This window comes from Mus pahari, chromosome 14 (genome assembly GCF_900095145.1).
Source record: "Mus pahari chromosome 14, PAHARI_EIJ_v1.1, whole genome shotgun sequence".
Taxonomy (NCBI): domain Eukaryota; kingdom Metazoa; phylum Chordata; class Mammalia; order Rodentia; family Muridae; genus Mus; species Mus pahari.
This window is the reverse complement of record NC_034603.1, coordinates 22,393,997-22,412,649: the sequence shown is the minus strand read 5'-3', so window position 1 is coordinate 22,412,649 and position 18,653 is coordinate 22,393,997. Positions and strand designations below refer to the sequence as shown.

Sequence of the window (18,653 nt, the reverse complement as noted above, 5' to 3'; positions counted from 1 at the left end):
CACAAGAGGATAAAAAAAAGTCCAAGCCATTTAAGTACACTTCCAGTCCTTTCTTATGTTTGTTCACTGATACCCTGTTGCCCAAAGAAAGCTACATAGCTAATCTGAAGCCAAAGAACAGAAAACTAGCATAGCAAAATGAGTCATTTAGATAAAAAATCAAAGCATCATAGTATCCCCGCTATTAGCAGATCCTAAAGTTATCTAACCCATAATCCCTCTGATTGAAAACATCCCAAAAGGTAAGTCTTCAGAGAATCCCAGCACTCAGAATGTTGAGACAGGGGAACTCAAGTTCAGTTTAAGGCTAGCCTGAGCTATATGGTTAGGTCCTGTCTTGAAAGAGGCTCTCTTTGAGTGAAAAGGAGAAGTGACCAGATCTGCCATTTAAAAATTACATCAATGTGTGTGTATGCATGTGTGCATCTGTGTGTGCATGTGTGTATGCATGTGTGTACATGTGTGAATGTATGCATGCATGTGTGCATCTGTGTGCACATATGTATAACTGTACAAATGAATAGTCGCACTGTGACATGTTCACACTTACAAGTATTGTGCTGTCATAGCACTTTCCTCCTTTCTACCTTTTTTTGTCCTTTCCTCTCTTCTCCTCCACTAGGCCACACCTACCCTAGATTCTCCCCTTCTACTTCCAAGTCATTTTTCTGTTTTGTTTCAATATATGAGAGAAAATATAAGATACTTGTGTTTTTGTGTCTGGCTTAGAATTCATGTTTCTTCTTTCTGATGCATGTGCATGTGTGTCTTTATGAGTTAGTTTTGTTTTTTAAAGAAACAACTTTCTGTTATTGCAGGAAGTTGTAGAGAAAAGCCTATGCTGCCTTCTATCATCAACCAAAGTCTCTATTTATAATAACCAATAAATGTAACCGTGAAGAAAATTCAAGCATGGACATGGCCCACATAACACTTGTTATATGATGAAAAGTAGGAAAACTACATGAAGTAGAAGAGAACAAATAGAAGTGGACCAAGACAGCATGCAGGTTTAGAGAACAAATACACCTTCTCTATATGTGAATGGATTCACTGAAGCATGTATTGACAAAGCAACAGCTTTTCAGTAGAGCCACGGAAGGAGGAAACTATATTCTCACCCAAGCAGTCTGACCCTCTGAACAGTTCCGGTGATGGGAAGCTGCTTTCTCTTTCTTCAGTGTTTGTATATGATTCTGTATTTGAACAACTCGGGAGACAACTGGAAACGTCATCCTGCACAGTTGGTCCTGTAAAGCAAAGCGAAACGGAAAAAGGTTGCTCTGAATAGAGAACAGAATTGAAATCCCAATAATTCACAGCTGTGCAAATATATATGCAGTTATGTACCAAGAATGTAACATTGACTTCGCGCATGGTTAGAAATATTATCAATAATTTTGATTTGGATCTTAGACAAACGGATGCTTTGATGTTGATAAACACACTATAATCCTTCCTAACAGCTTCCCCATGTTTTACTTTTATGGCCTACTCCTTATTCATTTCAGCTGTAATCTAGCTCAAAAATTCAATTCTCTATATATGCAATTCATTAGCTAAGAAAAAGAAAGGTTGAATCCAGCTCTTCCATTAAAAAAACAGTGACAGACTAAAACAACACAGAATGAAAAACACAAACAGAAGACTGAGCAGACAACCCAGAAATAGGCTCATAAGTATGTGCATAACTGATTTGTATGAAGACATGTCAGTAATTTAATGAAGAAAGGCTTGTCTTTTAAACAACTTGCATTAGAATCACTCCATATGCATACACAAAACCAACACAAAGTTTGAATGTGTGACTTTGTGGTAAAATACTTGTCTCATTTGTATAAAGTCCTGGATTCAATCCCTATCACAACACGGAAGAGTGGACCAGGGAGATGACCAATATTGGTTCTAGTGTGTATAATACCAGAATAATTGGGCAATCCATAGCTAAAGGTTTTAGATTTCAAAATGCATGATATATTAACTATGAAAGATATCATCATTTACAAAGAGACTGTGACCAAACCACTAGAGGTCTCAGATCTCAAAATGCCCAGTATGTATGTGTGTGTGTGTGTGTGTGTGTGTGTGTGTGTGTGTGTATGTATGTGTATGTATGTATATGTGATATATATACCAGAAAGAAGGCCTAGGTTTCCAGGGATGTGCAGGCAATATGGCAGGAGTTGCCACTGGACCAATGAGTGTAGGTCCAAGACAGATATCCAGGGCAGTTTCTTGCCACTGGTAAATAAATGGGGGGGGGGGGAGAGTGACTAGCTCAAGGCCCTGTAGAAAAAGTGTGAGCTATTTGTCTCTTGTCAGCCAGGAAATAACAAGCAGGCAGAAAAACCTCAACTAATTATTGCAGACCTAATGCATGCTCTAGACTTGGCCATAGATAAACATCTTACAGTACGTCCCAAAATTCAATGGCATAAAATAATAACTGGAGTTTATGGTTCTTTACCCTTTGGGACAGTAGGCATGGTCTTGGGAAGGAGTGGTTTGACTTTCTAAGGATTCACTGTACATCCATGAACTATAGATGAAGATTTCAAAGGAGAAATCAAAGATGGCTTATGTAAAAAGAGAGATGCAATTTAGCACAGGTGATACGATTTGCTCATCTGTTACTGTTTCCCTATATCAAAGGCAAAACTGCTCCAGTAGAAAGATCAGGAGGGCTTGGAAGTATTAGAAAGCAAGTGTTCTGGCAAACAGTTGTTAATGATCAGAGGTCAAAATTAAAGTTGCCTTTAAAGTGAATGACATTGAAATAGAAGGTTTGGTAGATACAGGAGATGATGTAACTATCATTTTACAAAAATCTTAGAATTCAGAATGGACATGTAAAAAGGTTTACATATAATTTCTTGGAAATGGAAAGTTATCTCAGATAAAACTAAGTGTGCAATGGGTTAAATGTGTGGGACAAGAGGGTCAAATAGGAAAGTTAAGGCCTTATGTGCCTGACACAGCCATAAATTTATGGGGATGAGACTTATTATAGCAGTGATAAACTCAGATTAATATTCCCTCAATACCAGAGACAATCCCTAAAATTAAGGATGGAATGGAAGATGCTTCTGGGGAAGGTATTGAAAAATGTCATCCAGAACAACCACAGTCTGTGCAAGTTGTCCAAAAATCAGGACAGAACAGGGACTGAGTTCTCAAATTTCGGGGGGGGGGGCACCTGCTGAAATTATACCAATTGTTCCTTAGAATGGTTGACTTACAAAACTATGTGAGTAGATCAGTGGCCCTTATCTAAGGAAAAACTACAGGTGCAAGAGGAGCTGGAAGCTCAACATACGGAAGGGTCTACCAGCCCATGGGACTCCTCTGTATTTGTCATAAAAAAGAAAATTGGAAAAATGAAGAATGTTAACTGATTAGAGAGCTGTGACTAGAGTAATCCAACCAATGGATCTATTACAGCCTGGAGTTCCTTTGCCTTCTTTATTACCTAAGGCATGGCCTATAACAATAATTGATTATTGAATAATAAAAGACTGCCTTTTTACTTACAATAATTGATTTAAAAGATTTTTTTTTTACTATCTCCTTGCAAGAGACGGACAAGCAAAATTTTGCTTTCATAGTGCCTAGTTACAATAATGTTCAGCCTATAAAAAGGTGTCAGAGGAAAGTTCTTCTACAAGAAAAGTTTAAAAAAATCTTCATATCAATATTTTGTGCAACGACCACTAGAAATAATTCACAGGCAATTTCCTCAGTCTATTATTTACCATTACATGCATGATATTTTGTTGGCTGATTCTAATGCAGATACTTTAGAGAAAATATTTGGTAAATCAAAAAGAATTTTGCCTTGTTGGGGTTTGCAAATTGCTTCTGAAAAAAAATACAAAGAGGTGATTCTGTCCACTCTCTAGATTAGAAAATAAGTCAACAACAACAACAACAACAACAACAACAACAACAACAAAACTCAGCTACAGACGGTTCAGATCAGATCAGTTGCAAACTCTTAATAATTTTCAAAAATTAATGGTAGATATCAATTGGCTACAGCCCATCACTGGATTAATGACTCAAGAGTTATATAATTTGTTTAAATCACTACAAGGAGCCGTGGACTTAGACAGTCCAAGACAGCTAACAAAGGAAGCAGAGAAAGAATTAACTTTAGTAGAAAGGAGACTGCAAGATGCATATGTGAACTGCATAGATGCCAAGCTGGATTGTATTTTGGTTATTTGCCTTGAACTCATTCTCTTTCTGGGATAATTATAATGTCCCCACATATGTCTCCAGTAAGATGAAGCAATTCTTTGCATATTATAATATAAAGCACATTACAGGTATAGCACACAACCCTACAGAACAAGTAATTGTAGAAAGAGATCTAATCTCACCTTAAAGCAAATGCTTATAAAACAAAAAGGAAGAATAAAGACATTCCCACTCCCCAAGATAGACTAAATAGTGCTCTGTTATCTTTAATTTTCTGAACATTAAACAGAAAGGAATAACAGCAGCTGAGAGACCCTGCATTATAGAAAACTGTGGAATTAAATTAACCTATATATTATAAGGATGTGATAACATCAGAAAGGAAGTCAATGAATGTTTTGCATTGGGGACACACATTTGTTTATATTGCTGCAGGAAATGAAAAGCTGTGGATACTACTGAAACTAATAAAATTCAGGAATGAGCAAGGGAAGTCTTCAGAAAACCTTGACCACTAACCCAAAAAAAGTGAAGAGAGCCTGCCTTGCCAAGGACTTCTCCTTTGAGCTAAAACAACCTGAATGAGAAACACCCAGCACCTGTATAGTCTCTGAACAGTCTGCAGCAAGAGCCATCAAAGGGGTAGCTGGCCCCTCCTTCCCACCCCAGCCTATGGCTGCCATAAGATGCCATCACAGAAGTTGTCAAAATGGTGGCACCTGTCAAAAGAGCAAGCCTCAGCCTGCTGCCATCATGAGGAATTGTTCCCAGTGGCAACACCTTCTTTCCTGCCTCAGCCTGCAGCCATTGTTAAATACCACCACAGTTGTCCATAATGGCAGCACCACCTCTCCAGCCTCCCGGAGCAGCTTTGCAGAGATGGTACCTCAGTCAAAGCCACATGTGGCCAGGAAGGACTTCCCATTCTAACCGACGGGCCCCAGGCAAGAAAAAGGGGGTGAAAAGAGCTACCAACCCCTGAGCAGGAAACCCCACCAATCCCTGAGCTTCCCAAGCTCAGGACTTGAAATCCTACCAGTCCTCACTCTGGAAATCTCTACCTGAAATGCTCTTCCTCCATCCCCTAAGAAAACCTATATTCATCCCTCTTCCTCCTTAATTCTTCCTCCAATGAACCTCCTTTGAGATTAACTGCCCATTACGACTCTCTCTGTGGAAGAAGCAAAGAAGGAGTGAGACTGAGGTTCCTGAGCTTCTCAGCCCAGCTGGGGACTCCCTGCCCTGTGAGCTGCAGCACCTCTACTGAGGAGGCTCCCTCTCAGAGCTGTGTGGTTCCTGGGCTCCCACGCCCCAGGACACCTTTCCATCTGAGCAGGAACACTTAGAACCTAACCACTGACAGGCCCATAAGCAGGACTTTGGTTTCCTGCAATACAAGGCCATCAACAATGCAGAGCAACAACAGGCCTATGGATAACAGGGCTTTAAGACAGATTATGTTGAATACAGCATCCTGAATACCCAAGTTGGTATGCAGAACTGGGGCTGGAAATTAAGAGGCTTCAGTGAGGAACTCTAGAACACAAGGCACTAGAAGATAAGATAGTCCAGGAGTATAAAAGGTTCTGGAAGCAGAGCCCAAGTTACAGGAAAGAGAAGCATCATTGTTAGGTTCTTATCTCAGTGGTGGACACGCTCCTGAGAGATCAACAGAAAGATCATATCAGGTACCTGAGAACCCTGGAAAAGACTGGAAAGAGTGGAGAAGCCAAATCACAACAGCAGCATTGCTATAGGGAGCGCCCAGGTCAGCTTCAAAACTGCATCATTATTAGCTAAAACAAATGGGAGAAAGGTAGTGTGATTTATCTCCTGTGCCTGGCCCTTTAAAGGATCCCTAGTTGCTAGTCAACTGGCCCTTTAAGAATTCTTAGTGGTTAGAACTGTGTGACCCTATGACCTTCAGTGTTGGTCAGGAACAGTATAGGATATAAAAAGGCCAGCTGAAACTGGGGGGTGGGGACAGGGGTTAACAGAGTGAAAAGAGAAGGCAATTTATGTAGAAGATACTGTAAGCAGCTAGTATTGGAAAAACTGGGAGAAGGGACTGTTTAAGCAGACTGTTGGGGAACTGAAGGAGGAACAGTTGAGGAAGATGGCTGGCAGGGAGTTAAGAGAACTGGTTACTGCTTGTAAAAAAATTAATTTATTCCGGGCAGTGGTGGCACACACCTTTAATCCCAGCAGAGACAGGCAGATTTCTGAGTTCGAAGCCAGCCGGGTCTACAGAGTGAGTTCCAGGACAGCCAGGGCTACACAGAGAAACCCTGTCTCAAAAAAACAAAAATAAATAAATAAATAAATAAATAAACACACACCCCTGCACACACACACACACACACACACACACACACACACACACGCGTGCACCACTACCCTGAGAACCATATGAGCACAGGGAGCTGACCTGAACACAAACTTGAGGACACAAGTATACTTAGGCAAAGACTGTAGGACAGTGGGGGAAAAGCATCCTGTGCTCTGTGCTCGGATAATATCCAATTGCAAAGGTTATCTCATCCTTACTCCTACTTCTCCTTTGCCCACCTCCTCTTTACTTTTTATCTTTTTAAACTTTGAGACAGGATCTCACTCTGCAGCCCTGGCTGTCCTGGAGCTCATTATGTAGACAAGACTGGCCTGATTCTCCTGCCTCTGCCTCCTAAATGCTGGGATTAAAGGTGGTGGGTTAAATCCACCATGCCTGGCTTCTTTGTACTTTTGATTATTAATACTTTTAACATTAATAATCTTCAATCACTTGCTTATTTTTATCAGTCTCCTAGCTCCTTAGTGAGAATGTGGACAAAGTACTCAATTGCTTTTATTGCATTTTAACATTTGGTTTGTTGTTAAATCATTCTCTCTGTTATAGTTGTCAGCTCCTCCACTCAATGATAGTGGGGAATCCTGACAGCAAGAAAAGACTACCCATGAAGAACATCCACAGGGTTGAACAATAAGTATGGGCGGGGGAACCACTGGAAAGATTCATCTATTGCATCGAATACACAAGCAACACAGAAACTCATACAAAATTAACAAACCAGTACAGCACCTTCCAAACAAAGCTCAAAGCTCTTCAGTAACTGAAAGCAAAGTCAGTGAACTAGGCAGATCACTAAACATCAAGAGCCCAATTTTTAAAATGTTTAACAACTTCAAAGAGTTTTTAAACAAGTGGATAGGTGAGGCAAGGAGATCGAGTTAGGGCCTAGATAAGAAAACCAGCAATGTGGGGGGACTCAGGAACGTGAAAGAGAGTCTCAGCAAAGAAACTGAAATTCTGGGAAAAAAATAAAATAAAACACAGAAATGCTGACTACTGATAGAGTTTCATTAAATTAAAAACATAGTAAGGAACCAACAGATGATCAAGTGTAAGAAAGAATATCAGAGGAAACACTGGACTCGGAAAAAGAAAAACACAAGCATGTTGGTAAGCATCCAGGAACTCTAGGACATGATCAAGCAAGAGACCAAATCTCAGAATCCACAAAGCAGAAGACGGATAGGAGCTGAGCTAACAGCCAGGGGCACAGGAAACTTCCCCATCCACCATCCTGGAACTGCTGGTCCAATCCATCCAGGGCCTCTGTACTGCTACCGGATAAAGGAGCATGAAACAGAACTGTCCTTCACTGGACCATGGTAGCTGCTTCCTTCTTTTCTGACAGCCACATTCCTTTAGGAATTCCTGCAGCTCTGCTTCAGGAAGCCCATTTTGCTGGTATTGGTTAATGGTTTCACTAGAATTTTTCAGCAAGAGTAACAAAAAGGCTGAGAGTCATGGGAAGGGCTAAGGAGTTGGGGGCTCTAAGGACAGACAGCTGAGCTGAACACGGAGGTGTTCTTGTGGTGGACCTGAGCAAAGGCCAAATCCAGAGAAAACAAGAACTCAGCGACTGTGTCCATGTTTTCAAAGTTCTCAGAACATAGTCATGTGACCATCCGGGATATGGACCTTAGATAAATCACGCCAGCAGAAGGGCAGAACAAGAGAAATTTGGGGAGTGAGGCTTACATTACTAAAATGTGGCTATTGTGTGCTTGAAAATAACCCAGGCACCAGACAACTCCAATTTGAATAAAGAGCATAGGTACTCAAGCAAAAAATTTCACAGGTCATAATTTGTAAGACTATTTGTTTCAATATAATTTTAAAAATTGTGTGTGTGGTGTATGGATCTGTGCATGTGTTTGAATGCAGATGTTAATTCCAGGTAAATTTCTTGTTTAAATGGGACTCTCACTGAAGCCAGAGCTCATTACTTGAATAGTATGGCTGGCACAATCCAGAGCTCATTACTTGACTAGTACGGCTGGCCCTGCAGTGTGCACCTGTGCCCCCTTGCTTGCAACACTAATGTTACGGGTGTGTGCGTCACAACATGAATTTTCGCAGATGTTGGGGATCTGAAATCAGGTCCTCATTCTGACTGAGCCATCTCTCCAGCCCCTAATTTCCATGTTTCTGGCCAATATCACACACATGCTGCATTTCCTTCTTTACAAAGAAAGTTAGACATATCTTTTATAATCTTACATCAAAAACACTGCCTCTTGTGTACAACATAAGAGATGCCAAGAAAAATCACAATGAAAATACATGAAACAGCAGGACTTACTAAAGTGTTTTCTCCATGGATCCAGATACTTTCCAGTCTTTATATTCCAAGATGTTGGTACTTAATGTCAAAATAGCTTTTGATCTTGCCTCTGTGAGCTTTCTTGTAAAGGGGATCATATGAAAGACCTAAAGTCTGATAACTCAAGGGAAGATGTCATCTGTAAGTCAGGGTTTTTGAGGAGCCAGTAAAATTCCAATCTTAAGAATGAATGTGTCCAGCGCTGAAGGTGCATTAGAGTCTATCTTATGATCACTTTCAACATTCAGGGTCTCATCAGAAGAAAACACAGGCCCTTTCTTTTAATGCTGCTAATTAATTTTGTTAACAATCAAGTGTCACCAGGGAAATTTTTCTTTAGATGGTGATACTGACTGAAAAAGCAAGGAAGCTGCTCTCTCAGTAGTTACTTGAGTACATAGGATGCACGGTTTAGACGTCGGCACTGTGCTGGCTAATTTTATGTCAACTTGACACAAGCTAAACTCATCAGAGGAAAGGGAGCCTCAACTAAAAAAAAAAATGCCCCCATGAGACTGGGCTGCAGGCAAACCTGTAAGGCAGTTTCTTAATTAGTGATTGATATAAGACCCAGCCCATTGTGGGTGGGGCCATTCCTGGGCTGGTGGTCCTGGGTCCTATAAGAAAGCAGACTGAGCAAGCCATGGGGAGTAAGCCAGTAAGCAGCACCCCTCCATGGCCTCTGCTTCAGCTCCTGCCTCCAGGAGCTTGTTTGAATTCTTGTCCTGACTTCCTTCAAAGATGAACAGTGATGTGGAAGTGTAAACTACATAAACCTTTACCTACCCAACTTGCTTTTGGTCATGGTGTGTCATCGTAGCAATAGTAATCCTAACTAGGACAGACATTTTCATATACACCAGCATATTCTCTCTAAATCCAAGTATTTAAAATTCAACAGTGCCCACTTCTTTGAATGAAACCACTACTGATTAAGACAAATCTAACAAGTTATGTGGTGACTACAGCTATCTTGAAAATCTACATAAGCCAGGTTCCATGGCAGCTGGTGAATAGCTTGATAATTTTCAAAGGGGCTCATGAAGTAAAACTTCAGATTTTCTTATATTCTCTCGGCTCAGAATCAAGAGGCACCACTGCATTTCCATATTATCCTAGGCCTCCACACTGGGAGGTCCACTCAAGGCATGATGCATCCCTGAGTCGCAGGGGAGGGATTTCTGCACAGGTGAGCTGTACTCTGCTCCGTCCTGAGCTTACTTGTTGTGGTCCTGATGTCCAGCAGTATGCCTGCCATGACTCCTCCAGGTCTGGGTACCTGCGGGATCATCGTGCCTGCTGTATCTTCCGGGTGGGTATCTCTCCTCCCTCTCTCTCTGCAGAGATGATCTCTACTCACCTTCTAATCTCAGTTCAGTCACCATCCTTGCCTGGAAGCATTTCCTCATACTTCTAGCTAAAGTGTAATTAATTGGATTCAAGTCATTTACTTTTGTCACATGTCACAACTATCATTTCACATTTACTGGTATGTGCATGTAGACAGTGAGAATGAGGCCTAGAACCCAGACAGAAGGATTCATGTTGGACAAGGGGAAAGACATCTTCTCTTCCACCAATAGGAGAAGTCAAGAGATACACATGAGTAGTACCCACGTTTGAAGGAAAGATGAAAAGCTGTTATGTTAGTCTTACCTGAAACTAATTCAGTACTCAATGACAAGCTGTCAGTCTCCAAGGCATCACTCACTGACTCCTATGTAGAATAAGAATTAAAGATAGAGTACAAATTATGAATGAGATGGATATATTTTAATTTGTCTTTATAATATTTGATTTGGTTTGAAAAACGAGTGTCAAATTTGTATGTTAATTTCATAGGTGTATCAGATTATTTCAGAATATTGATCACAGACAATCTGCTATTTAACATTAAATCTAAAAATAAATGTGAAAATTACTATGAACAAACATGGAGAACTTAATTAGATTAAATAGTAGAAGATAAACGTGAATTTTCTTTGAGACAGGGTTTCTCTGTGTAGCCCTTGCTGTCCTGGAACTCATTTTGTAGACCAAGCTGGCCTCCGACTCACAGAGATCCTTCTGCCTCTGCCTCCTGAATGGCTAGAATTAAAGACGTATACCACTACAGCCTAACTAACGGTGACTATTTCTCTGATAACCAAGGAAGGAAGGAAGGAGGAAAAAAGGAAGAAGGAAAGAAGGAAGGACTTTTTCTCACCCTTAAAAAAAGAGGGAAATAAATCAAAAGAAAAAATGATATATAAGTCCAAAATAATAAAATTAAAGACTCATAAATCAATTAAATTATTTCCAATGTGTATAAGACTATCTTCAGTATATAATAAACAGATATTTCACAACAGAAAAGATACAAATGGACCATAATGAGGAGAAAAAGGGGCCAGCACCATTAGCATTCAAACAAATGGAAAATAAAGTAACATGCTGTTTTCATTGTGAGCAAGAGTATGCCAGTCTGCCAACATGAATCACAAAATGTCAAACCCATCAACCCTTTGGTCTCCTGGTATTTATCTTAGAGTAACAATCTGAGACACACACAACAATGCCTACAGAAGCAAAACCTCGGGCACTCAGCCTCTCAGTCTCCAGGAAACAGTCAGATACACTTCGGTATGTCTATTAGATAAACCACTATGCAGACACTAAAATAGTATAAATACTTTAAAGACCTTAATAACAAGGTAATGCATAAGTTGTAAAATGTTTTTAAAGCACAGAAAAAAAATGGAGAAGAAAGAAATATATATCAATTTGAAGAAACTTTCAGTGTACTATTTTGAATATTTAAATCATCGACATAGAATACTGCTAAAACATTACATAATTGTTTTTAAAATGTTGTCTGTGAACAGCCATCTCCTAAATAAACACAGGACTGGTGGGTTGAGGCAGAAGGATTGAGATTTAAAACTAGCCTTTGCCACACCGTGAGATCCTGTCTCAAAAAGTTGTAGATTATACTAAGAGAACATTAAAATGCTCTGTAGCAAACCAAATCCTTTGTGATCAATCACGTTTCTAGTTGCTAACAGACAAAGCCAAATGGAAAACAGGAGAGTGGCTTTAAAATAGTAAAATTTTGAATCTGCAGAATAGAACATTAACCAGTGACATTTCTCCAATACTCACTTCTGTCTGTGAAAAAGACAGAAGTGAATAATTATGAACTGACTAGACAAAGACATGTATATCAATGTAATAAAACACTAGCTGGGCATGGTGGCACACGCCTTTAATCCCAGCACTTGGGAGGCAGAGGCAGGCAGATTTCTGAGTTCGAGGCCAGNGCAGATTTCTGAGTTCGAGGCCAGCCTGGTCTACAGAGTGAGTTCCAGGACAGTCAGGGCTACACAGAGAAACCTGTGTCGAAAAACCAACCAAACAAACAAAGCAAAACAAAAAAAAAAAAAAACAAAAACAAAAACAAACCAAAAAAAACCCCAAAACACTAGAAATTATTTGATATCTCTAATACTACTGAACACTGCCTATATATAAGAAGACTAGGAGAAAAATACATACAGTTGGTGCTGTCTTTTCCTCTGGGGTCTCTTGGCCAGGGCTATTTTCTTGCAGGCTTTCCCCTCCTGTAACACTTAATGGACTGCGAACAAACACAACAGTTGAGTTTACACCATCTGGATTTGACTGTTTCTTTGTTGTTTAAAATCTGAAAGTTTGCCAGGCATGGTGGTACATGCCTTAAATCCCAACACTTGGAAGGCAGAGGCAGGAGGTTCTCTGTGAATTTAAGGTCAGCCTGGTCTACAGAGCAAGTGCCAGTACAGTCAGGGCTACACAGAGAAAACCCGTCTCAAACAACAACAACAACAACAACAACAACAACAAAAAGGCCGGGCGGGGTGGCGCATGCCTTTAATTCCAGCACTCAGGACGCAGAGGCAGGCGGGTTTCTGAGTTTGAGGCCAGCCTGGTCTACAAAGTGAGTTCCAGGACAGCCAGGGCTACACAGAGAAACCCTGTCTCGAAAAACCAAAAAGTAAAATCTGGAAGTTACTTTAAAGGGAAAGTGATTTCAAGATTTGCACCAAAAGCTCAATGTTGTTTTCCTTAGAGTTTCTGTGTCACTTTTAGGTAACTTGGCAAGCCTTCAGTAATAAAATGAATCTGTATGGACTGATGACTAAAGCTCAGTTGGTAGATCCGCGCCTTAAAGCAGGGCATCGCGGCACAAGTCTATAATCTCAGATTTGGGAGGTGAAGGCATGAAAATCTATTAATGTCAATCTCTACTAATAGGGAATTTGAGGCCAGCCTGGGCTACATGAGATCCTGCCACTCATAAAAATATATGCACACATATGTGACATATATATATATAATATATATATATATTATACACACACACATACATATATATCATAACACACATATATGAGAAAAAAGACATGAGAATAAATATATGCGCATCCCCCAAATTTCTGGGTCTATGTTTTAGGAGCAGAATCAGAGTATTCATTTTCTTCTTTGATTTCTCGAAGAAGAGGCAGAGGCAACTAAGCAGAAACAAAACTTTTCTTTCCTAGAAAGCCAAGTTGCTCAGGGCTGTTAAGCCTCAGCTACCCACCTTGGCCGCTGTGCGCTGCTACCTGCGAGCCTGCTCAGTTCCTTGTTCTCGGTAATCTTCCGCAGTCCCTGCTCTTTGCCCTTTCCCTTCAGACCTGTGAGAGGGTGGCGTTTCAGGGGACCTGCTCGTGCCCCTCCTCAGCCCTAGCCGAGGCCCACCCACCACCCGGGCCTACTGAGCTTCAACCTGGCGGCGGGGCCGCTGTCGTCCCCGGGAGGGCCAGGTCTGGCTTCGGGGTGAGGTTGAGCCTTTCACCAGCCCTCTTCTTGCGGGAATAGACCCGTTTGGGCCCCACACGCCATATCTTGTCCATTGCCTTCCTGAGGAACCGGCCACCCACACACCCTGCCCCGGCTGCCTCAGTCCCGCTTTTTACGGCCGCGAGGGCTTCTGGGAAGATGGTGGGCCGCTCTGGGCCTGTCAAGTAGGGCCTCGGCTATGTGGGTTTCCTATGGACTACTGAACCCAAGCTCCGTAGGTGGTTTTACAGTGTCTCTCCTCTCTCTCTCTCTCTCTCTCTCTCTCTCTCTCTCTCTCTTCTGCCTCTCTGCCTCTCTCTGTCTCTCTCATCACTGTGCACACTGCCACGTCAGCTTTTAAAGTAGACCCAAGGGAGCTGAGCTCGGGTCCTCACGCCTATGCGGAAAACACTTTACCAACTGAGCCGTCTCTCATCCTAAGACTCCAATATTATATATATATGAATACAAACACTTTGCGTAATAAAATTATGCTGAAATTTACAATTGAAAATAGGCCCATAGAAATACTTACGCCAGCCTATTTCTCATGAAAAAATAACTTTGTAAAGAACAGAGGGCTCTTTATGGGCATTCCTGCCTGCTTAGAGTCACTTTGGTGCTTTGAGTCACTGACTGAGTACTGGCTGAGCATCTCACTGTGTTAGGCACTGTGTCCCAGGGATGTGAAGAAGGAACAAAGGGTCCTTCAGTCAAGAATCTCAAAGTCTTGCTGCACTCTGGTGGATAATCACAGTCCAACATTCCTTCTTGAGTCATACCCATAATATGAAAATGGAGAGTCTCTCACTCATAGACCAAGTCCCCTGGATCCTCTCATTGCTTAGGGAGACTTGTGAAAACAGACAGAAACCCACTGCAGTTCTTAAATGATTTGTGGGAGGCCTGAAACTTGGGAGCAACTAGATCCGGAAATATAAGAAACAGCAAGAATAAAACCAGCTTAAGTCAAAAGCTTTTGTGTCCCTGCAGGTGTCAGACCGGGGAAGTGAACTGAACCACATCCAGACTGCTGCCTAAAGCCATATTGATGTCTCCCCACCCCCTTACCCACCCTCCAGAGTAACAGCCTAGACAGGAAGCTTAACATGTCTGGTTTCTCTGGAGATCTGTGTGGGCACAGATTTTTGTGCTAAGCTCCTAACAGTGATCCTGTTCCCTAAATGGTTTTGTTTGGCTGTTTGTTTGAGACAGGGTCTCACTGTGGAATCTGGGGCTTACCTGGGACTCACTACGTGGGACTCACCACCTGCCTCTACTTCCTCATGCTAGGATTAAAGGCATATACCACCATACCCAACTCCCTAAAGTTTATATTTTCCCCAAATACAATTTCATCTAGCCCAGGCTATTATCTAATTGCTATATAGCCAAGAATGATCATAAACTTATCTTCCTCCTAAGTTCTGGAATAACCAGCAGGGGGCCCAGTGACCAGTTATATGTGATGGTTGAATCAAACTCTGAGCTTGGTGTGTGCCATACAAGCACTCCAATGAGATAATTACCCACATCCCTAACCCTAGTGAAAGCATTCATGGGTGTGCCAGCAAGTAAACATTTGTGGGAATTAGGACCAATGAGATATCTTAATAGGTTAAAAAAAAGAAGAAGAAAGAAGAAGAAAGAAAAAGAAAAGAAAGTACTTGTCTTGAGTCTGGAGCATGGCTAAAAGCCCTTGCTGCTATTGCAGAGGGCCTGGGTTCACTTCCCAGCCCTCACATGGAGGATTACAGCCATTACAACTTCAACTCCAGGGATGCTCATACCTTCTGGCTCCCGCAAGACCAAGTTTACCTGTGGTATGTATACATACAAGCAGGGAAAACTCTCATACACATTAAAAAAAAAAAAAAACTTTAAAAGCAGTTTCCATGCAAAATTGACAACTTAATTCCATCCCCCAGATGCCATGGTGGAAGGAAAGAGGAAAGTCACAAAGGTTGTCCTCTAGAGGTTAGAAAGGTACCTTGGCGATTAAGAGTTGTCCTTGCCGAGGACCCAGGTTCAATACCTAGCACCCACATGATGCTTATAAATGTCTGTAACTCCAGTCCTAGGAGATCTCATGCACTCTTCTGGCTTCTGGGGGCACCAGGCATTCATACACACAAAACTAAAATGATATTTTAAAAACTTGCCCTCTTACCTGCACTTGCTGTGACACTTAGGCACCACAGTCACACATTTTGCAGCTGAGGAAACCATGTCCTAAGGAAACGCAGGAAGGCAGGTGATGGTCATGGGTGGCATCGCTGCCTTGGCATTTGTCTGGTAAGGTGGTCATGCTTCCTATGCCTTCTAATGGGGAAGAGAAAGCGGCAAAGGGAATAAGGAGAGGAGCTTGCAGCCCTTAGCAGTAAAGAGAAAGAGGAAGAGGCTTGAGACAGAAGCGTTCTGTTTACAACTTCACCTAGAACCAGCCTTTTTTTTTCTTTTCTTTTTTTGTCTTTTTTTGAGACAGGGTTTCTCTGTATAGCCCTGGCTGTCCTGGAACTCACTTTGTAGACCAGGCTGGCCTCGAACTCAGAAATCCGCCTGCCTCTGCCTCCCTAGTGCTGGGATTAAAGGTGTGTGCTACCACGCCCGGCCCAGAACCAGCCTATTAAATAAAAGAGAAGCACAAATTGCTTCCAGAAGATCATGGTTTGGTTTCCAGCACACTATCTGTAACTCCAGTTCCAGGGCATCTAATGCCCTCTTCTGCCCTCCTTAGGCACTGCACATAGTTGGTGCAGAAACTTGCATGCAGACAAAACACACATATACACATAGAATAAAAATGAAATAATTTTGACGAAAAGAAAACAAGTGCCCCACAAGAAAGTGAGATAGGCAAAGATATCTCAACTCAATCATCTTTCTCTCTTCTCTATCTCCAAATGCACACAGTCTGTGCAAGTATTCACACTCAAGGCTCATGAACTTCTTCCCCTCTCCCATTTTACAGATCCCACTCTAGACCCAGAACACCACTGGCCATGTTCATGTTCAACACATGCTGAGTTAGACTAGATTTGAAATAGTCACAGAGACATGAGCTTCTATGGGGAAATAAGTTTTAAAAGTTGAAGAGATATCTGAAGAATCCCCTGATTTAAACGGCCAATCTGTGGGGTTCAAAGTCCTTAAAACCCAAAGAAAATTCTACTGAACAATCTCTGTGTGTGTGTGTGCACACGCGTGTGTGCGCGTGCGTGTGCACGTGTGCGCATGCGTGTGCGCGTGTGTGTGTGCGTGCGTGTGCGTGCGTGTGCGTGTGTGTGTGTGTGTGTGCGCGCGCGTGTGCGTGTGTGTGGTGTGTGTGTGTGGTGTGTTTGAAGGAGCAATCCACTGAGGGGTTTTGCTTACACTGCTATCCATCCATGAGCATCAAGGGTCCAACAGAAGGCTAGTTCAGACATGCTTAGATGACAAGAATGGAAGAAATAACAAAGATGGATAAAATAGAGCCTCAGACACTGCAGGCTTTATTTTGTTTTTTGAGACTTGGTTTCTATGTATAGCTCTGGCTGTCCTGGACCTCACTCTGTAGACCAAGCTGGCCTCAAACTCAGAAATCTGCCTGCCTCTGCCTCCCGAGTGCTGGGATTAAGGGCGTGCGCCACCACTGCCTGTAGACATTGCAGTTTTAATGCAATGAAATGTATAAGAAGGGCCAAGAGGCTTCCTTTATAGACAAGTCTTTGAGCACCTACTGTAGGCTACACTTTTGGCACAGAAGCTAAAATCAGAGGCCATTATCACAGTGGGTATGGGTCAGAGAGTCCATCAACCAATAACTCACTTGGGAAACTTCTATGCTTGGAGCTTACTTTTGTTTTGTTTTGTTTTGTTTATAAATGTATGTATGTGTGCCAGGCTGAATTTTATGTGTGCCATGTATGTGTAGAAAACTGTGGAGGCCAGGAGAGGGAATCAGATCTCCTGGAACTGGGGTGACAAGCACTGGAATGGGTACTAAGAACCAAACCCCTAGTCGTTTGTAAGAGCACTAAATGCTCTTAACCACTCTGAGCTATCTCTCCATCCCCCAAACTGGGTTTTCCAAGAAAAACTGCAGAAAGTGGGGGAGGGAAGGAAGAAAGGACAAGGCCTAGAGGCAGAGGGGAAGTCACTGGTATGGTTGGAGCCAAGGCTCCATGAGGATGTGTTACACTAGTCTTTGTGGACTGAACAAAGACTCAGAGCTTCATTCTGGAAACCGTAGGGCAGATTCAAAGAATGACAACTTAGAAAGATGCCATGGCTGAACTATATAGATGGTAAAATCTGAGAAAGCAGAGTGGTACCATGAAGACTGTTTTAAGAAATCACTGTACTATTTCAAACTAACAACAAGGGACGCTTAACCTACACACATAGCTGTGAGAACCAAGATGGATGGGTAAAGGCAGACGTGTGAAGGTGGGATCTGCACCAATTCAACGTGGGAGAGGGCACTGTTTTAAGGAACTGTCATCTTTTACTTTATACTTGATTACATGACATTTTGGAAATGTTAAGGGCCATCGTCAAGATGGGAAATTTGAACAGTTGTTCTTTGGAGGACTGAAAATTATTTAAATCAAGGGCATATTTGATAATAGCAAGGGTTCCCACAGAGGGAAGTCCCTGGGTGTACTTAAGCTGCCCATAGTTAAGCATGTCTAACTACTGAAAGTTTGGGAAAGCATACAGGGGATTAGAATATTTGATGGTAAAGCTTCATGTTTTACCATATACACCATGATTGGTGATTATCAAACACATCCTCATGAGGGAATTACATCATATAAGCATATAAAGTATAAGGAAATGACGAACAATTTTGAGAAATAAAAAAAAAATCTTTATTTTTTACAAAAGTTTCTGTAAGTGCATTTTGTATTTGCTGTTCATGCTGTTATAACAAAGCAAATGAAAATATAATTACAGTTAAGA

The 18,653-nt window shown here is 41.7% G+C and overlaps 1 protein-coding gene across 1 annotated transcript in view; it reads right to left on the bottom strand.

Moving 5' to 3' along the window:
- The window catches only part of Meikin (meiotic kinetochore factor), a 46,844-nt gene extending 33,061 nt beyond the window's left edge, over positions 1-13,783 (bottom strand). Inside the window, exons 1-5 of the mRNA XM_021214023.1 lie at positions 13,657-13,783; positions 13,471-13,564; positions 12,405-12,486; positions 10,527-10,587; positions 1,122-1,250 (exon numbers count right to left, since the gene is read on the bottom strand). Coding sequence (XP_021069682.1) covers positions 1,122-1,250; positions 10,527-10,587; positions 12,405-12,486; positions 13,471-13,564; positions 13,657-13,783 — 493 coding nt within the window. The remainder of the gene's footprint in view (positions 1-1,121; positions 1,251-10,526; positions 10,588-12,404; positions 12,487-13,470; positions 13,565-13,656) is intronic.
- Between the last annotated feature and the right edge of the window lie 4,870 nt (positions 13,784-18,653).